Source organism: Ursus maritimus, unplaced genomic scaffold (assembly GCF_017311325.1).
Source record: "Ursus maritimus isolate PB19 unplaced genomic scaffold, ASM1731132v1 scaffold_4, whole genome shotgun sequence".
NCBI lineage: Eukaryota > Metazoa > Chordata > Mammalia > Carnivora > Ursidae > Ursus > Ursus maritimus.
The window spans coordinates 1853789-1859599 of record NW_024426552.1 but is presented as its reverse complement, the minus strand read 5'-3'; the positions used below and the strand labels follow the sequence as shown (position 1 = coordinate 1859599).

The window sequence follows — 5811 nt, the reverse complement described above, 5'->3', positions numbered from 1 at the left end:
CTGTGCCCGTGAGCTGCCAGCCCACCGTGTCCGTGCCCGTGAGCTGCCAGTCTGCCGTGTCTGTGCCCGTGAGCTGCCAGCCCTCTGTGTCCGTGCCCGTGAGCTGCCAGCCTGCTGTGTCCATGCCCGTGAGCTGCCAGCCCTCTGTGTCTGTGCCCGTGAGCTGCCAGCCTGCTGTGTCTGTGCCCGTGAGCTGCCAGCCCACCGTGTCCGTGCCTGTGAGCTGCCAGCCCTCTGTGTCCATGCCTGTGATTAGCAAGCCTGCCATGTATGTTGTCCCCTCCTCCCAGTCCTCTGTGTGTGCGCCCGTGAGCTACAAGCCCCTAGTGTTCGTGGCCCTCTCCAGCCAGTCGTCCGGGGGCTGCCAGCCCTCCCGCCCCACCCTGCTCTGCAGACCCACCTCCTGTAGCACCCCATGCTGCCTCTGACCACAAGCCTCCCACCCAGCTGCTCCCAGGGCACAGGGGGCCACCCTGGCACCCCTCGTAGAACAAGTCTTCAGTGGCCTCCAGGTTCTGCACGGGGCAGGTGAAGAGCATGCCCAGCGGACCCTCTGAAGCCTATGGCAAGGATGTAGCAGGGTGATCGGGATCGCTCTGTGACCCTGCGTGTCCCCTCTGGGAGGCCCTTCTCCAGCAGGGAACCAACCCTGTGTGAGCCAAATAAATCATGCTTTCCTGATACAGCTTGTCCCTCTGTTTTATCGTCCTGTATTTTGAAGTTCTTTTCTCAAAGACATATATAGCCATAAGCAGAGCAGCCCCTCCTCAAAGAGCCCTCTCTCCAACAGCTCAGCGGGAGGTGGGGAGGGGGTCCTGGGAGGGTGCAGGGGGAAGATGTCTTGCCCACATCCACCACCTGGGACTCACCTTGTATATGGGGAAGGGCAGAGGAATAACTACCCCCACTGAATAGGGAACAGGAATCAGACCGTTACAGCTGGGAGGGCAGGGAAAGCTCACACAACCACCCTAACTACAAAGTGGAGTCTGGACATGGCAGGGAGGAGCAGCAGAATGTGAGAAAGCTTTGCCCTCCAAGACCCAGGCACATAGGGCCTGCTCAAGACTGACCCTGGGGTAGGACAGTGGAGCCCTCCTGGCCCCAAGTCAGCTTGGCTGGTACAGCTGCAGGAGCAGCAGCAGTCACTGGGGGGAGGCATGCACGTGTAGAGTTCCCCTCCATGGGTCAGGCACACAGGGCAGCTGAAAACTTAGGGCAGAGCAAGGACGCTGTGCCTCCAGCCCTTGCCCTAAGCACATGGCACTGGAAGCCCACCACAAAGGAATGACCCTGAAGGTCACCACAATAACAACAGAACCCAAACCAAGGAAAACAGCTGAGCAGGCTGATCCAAACTGCCCCCACCACACAGATGACCTGACAGAAGAGACGCACCCATTTCCCAGAAGAAACTCTGTTTATGTCCATTTCAATTAACACGTGATGGCTGATACTCAATCAAAGTTAGAATACATACAAGAAAGCAAGGAAAAAAAAATCTGTCCATTGTCAGGGGACAAAGGAATCAACAAAACTGGACTCAAAAATGATCCAGATATTGGAACTATCAGAGAGAAACAGTAAAATAACTATGACGAGTGAAATAAGTCAGAGAAAGACAAATACTGTATGATCTCACTTATATGTGGGATCTAAAAAACAAAACAAAGGAAACAAAACAAAATAAAACAAGGTCATAAATACAGAGAACAAAACTGGTGGTGGGTGTAGGGGGTGGGAGAGTGAAATAGGTGAGGGGTATCAAAAGATACAAACTTCCAGTTACAAAATAAGTAAGTCCTCGGGATGTAATGTACAGTCTGCTGACTGTAAAAGAAAACACGTTATTATATTTAAAGAGATAAAGGAGAGAAATGTAAATAGGAGAACGGAGTGTCTAGTAAAATAGAAGAAAGAAACAAAGTTGAGGGAAACAAAGAAAACTTCTAAAAATTAAAAAAAAGTCAAGTAACGGAAATTAAAAACAGCAGATACCTTAAATAGAATATTAGATGCAGCTGAAGAGAGAATTAGGAAAATCAGAAGTCAGGTCCGAAAAAAGTATCCAGGATGCCGCAAGAAGAGTCAAAAAAGTGGCAAATATGTAAGAGATGTAAATATTTATGGAGGACATGTGGTAAATATATAGATAAAAGCATGAGAGTGACAAATATTAAATTTAGGGTGATAGTTACCTGTGGGATGGAGTGAAGCATTGAATCATGTAGGGCAAAGAAGGCTTCTAAGTAATTAATTAATTAACTGTGATTAGTACATAAATTGGGTTCTTAGACACAATTTTCATATATGTGTGGGGATGCTTCCCCATGCCTCCAACAAACAGTGCTGTGGGACACCACTTGGTGTCCTAACATTCTGCTCAGTTCTGACACTACCTACTTGGAGGCAGCATCAGGCCCCAGAGGTTAACAGCTCAGTCCCAGAAGGCTGACCCCACACCATTTCAGGTGCCAGCTGCAAGCTTAGCTTGTCACCTGTGTTTCTGACCAACCAGCTCTAGATCAGAGGTCCTAACGCTCAACTGATTTGTTGGAGCAGCTCTCAGAACTGAGAAACTTTTACTTACTAGATTACCAGTTTATTATAAAAGGCCACAGCTCAGCAACAGCCAGACAGAAGAGAGGCAGAAGGCAAGGCATGCATGGAGAGAGGGTGCAGAGCTTCCATGACTCTCCAGGCTCACAGTATCACAACACATAAAAGGATAGAGTGTAAAACACAGACTATATGTATGAAGAGATGGGGAATTTCAGCAGAGAGATGGAAACTATAAGGAAGAGCCAAACAAATAATATAAAATTCAAAATCCAGGGTCAAAGATGAATTCCTACCATGAGCTCATGCATACACTTCACACAGCCAAGTGTGAAATCATTAAATTTGAAGATAAGTAAATAGAAATTTCCTGTATTAAAACACAAAGAGAGGCCCCTGGCTGGCTCAGTCAGTGAAGCATGCAACTCTTGATCTCAGGTTGTAAGTTCTAGCCCCATGTTGGGTGTAGAGATTACTTAAAAAACAGTAATAAAATCTTTAAACACACACACACACACACAAAGAGAAAGTGGGAGGAAAGACAAGGACAAAGCATCAAAGAGTTCTAGGATAATATCAAGTCATCACTAATGCATGTAATTAAAGTCCCAGAAAAGCAGGAGAGAGAGAATAAGGTAGAAGAAATATTTGAAGAGATAAGAGCTGAGAAACTTTCTAAAAACAATGAAATACATAAAGCAATAGATCCAAAAAGCTCATAGTACCTCAAGTAGGATAAATATACCCCCAACACCTATAAAATATAATGACATGCACACATCATTAAAGTCTGACTGTAAAATCAAAAGAGAAAAGGAAATCTTGAAGGCATCCACATGAGAAAGACACGCTCCATACAGAACAAAGATAAGAATTTCTTCAGAGTCTAATTAGAAAGCATACAGTTCAAAAGACAACAGAATGACATCTTTAAAATACTAAAAGAAAAATCTGTTAACTATGAAACTTTTAAGAAAGCATCTTTAAAAATTAAAGTGAAATAAACACTTGCTCAGATAAACAAAAACTGAGAGAGATTAACCACAGACAGCCATTACCAGAAATATTAAGAAAATTTCTTCAAGCCAGTGGTTGGGAGAGCAGAGAGAAACCTGATGTACACAAGGGGAAAAACTGCTCTAGAAATGATTCTAAAGAGAAGCTAAATATAAAAAGCTTTACAAGATAATCTACTGTCTAGAGCAGACACTGCTGCAATGCACTGGGGGTCCTTCACATGTGTAGAAGTAAAGGAGACACACCCCCCCAGACGATGTGATGCAGAAATACACTGCTGGGGAGTCCCAACACTATGGATAACCAGCATAATATCATTTGGAGGTAGATTGTGTTCTATTAAAGGTGTAAATTACAAACTCTTGACGAATCCACTTCGAAAAGATGCGTAACTGATGAGGACAAAAGTAGATATGAAATGGGATAATTAAAAATACTAAACCTAAAAAGAAGAAAAAGAGGAAAAAATAGAACACAACCAGCAAATGGTATTTTGCATTTAAGTTTATCAACAACTTCCATTAAATGTAAAAGGTCTAAACATCAAAATCAAAAGACAGAGATTTTTAAATTGGATAAAAAAAAGTAAGACCCGAGAGACGGGAGTTAAGATGGCAGAGAAGTAGGGGTCCCCTTTTTTAGCTGGTCCCCTGAGTTGAGCTGGAGAGGTACCAAACCATCCTGACCACCCATGGAATCAGTCTGAGATGCAGGAAGATACATCTGGATCTCTACAAATGAACGTCTCCAGCACTGAGTATTGAGGTACGACCTGGAGAGCCATAAATCCGCGCACAGATATCGAAAGATAAACGGAAGGGGGAGGGAGCCACCACGTTCGGGCACCGGGAAGCAGTAGCCACCTGCACTGGGGAGCGGCCTGACTCGCGGACAAGCACCCGGGAGAGAGCAGACTGAGACCATGAGCCAGGGAACGCGCGCCAGCAGTCTGAAAACCAGAGCTCCAGAGTGTGCGCAAACCACACTGAAACAGAGCTCCGGAGCGTGTGGGGGCGGCTGGCGGCTGGCGGTGTTAGAAACACAAAGGACAGAGACGAGCCGGCCCTGGAAGTGAGGGCTGTGATGCCGGGTGTGGGGCGCACATCCCAGGATGCTGCAGGGTTGAGCAGCACCAACAGAAACAGAGTTAAAGTGGCCAGAACATCAGTGGAGAACAGTCCGCGATCCCTCTGTTCTGAGACAGAGGCTGGGATTCAGCCACTGCTGCTCTGACTCTCAGAAGAGGCACAGCAAACTGCCAGGGAAAGCCTCCAGAGAACAAAAGCCTAGAAATACTGGCTCACAGTGTGCCCATCCCCATTCCCCCCTTGCAGGGGACACGGAGACTCTACCCAAACAGGGTTGCCTGAGTATCAGCGTGGCAGGCCCCTCCCCCAGGAGGCAGGCTGAAAAATCAAGAAGCCCACATCATTAAGGTCCCTATAACACAAGTGCACACTGCCTGGGTCCTGGTCAATAATTTGGGCTCTGGACAACCCTGCAACCTCTCCTCATCAGAATGACGAGAAGGAGAAATCCCCCCCAGCAAAGAAAAGACAGTGAGTCTGTGGCCTCTGCCACAGAACTAATGGATATGGATATAACCAAATTATCAGAAATGGAATTCAGAGTAACAATGGTCAAGATGATGTGTAGACTTGAAAAAAGTATTAATGAAAATGTTAATGAGAATATGGAATCTCTAAGGGCGGAAATGAGAGCGAATCTGGCAGAAATTAAAAATACTATGAATCAAATGCAGTCAAAACTAGAGGCTCTGACAGCCAGGGTGAATGAGGCAGAAGAACAAATTAGTGAATTGGAGGACGGGATGGTAGAAGAGAAAGCTAAAACAGAAACTTGGCTCAAAAAAATCCAATCTCAAGAATCTAGGTTAAGGAAGATTACTGACTCAATGAAACATTCCAATGTCAGAATCATCGGCATCCCCAAGGGGGTGGAGAAAAACAGAGGTCTAGAAGAGATATTTGAACAAATTATAGCTGACCCATTCCCCCACCCCCCTCCCCTCTGAAGCCCTCAGTTTGTTTCTCATAGTCCATAGTCTCTCATGTTTCATTCCCCCTTCTGATTACCCCCCCTTCTTTATCCCTTTCTTCCCCTACCAATCTTCCTAGTTCTTATGTTCCATAGATGAGAGAAATCATATGATAATTGATGGGTAGTAAGGAGGGCACGTATTGCATGGTGCACTGGGTGTTATACGCAAGTAAC

At 45.9% G+C, this 5811-nt stretch overlaps 1 protein-coding gene across 1 annotated transcript; it reads left to right on the top strand.

The window, feature by feature from the left end:
- Window positions 1-2: 2 nt before the first annotated feature.
- Window positions 3-751, top strand: LOC121100441 (keratin-associated protein 12-2-like; the record flags this gene model as incomplete). Its single annotated transcript, XM_040621650.1, has 1 exon — window positions 3-751. A coding segment is annotated over one exon (426 nt), but the record flags the coding sequence as incomplete, so codon positions are not given.
- Window positions 752-5811: the final 5060 nt, after the last annotated feature.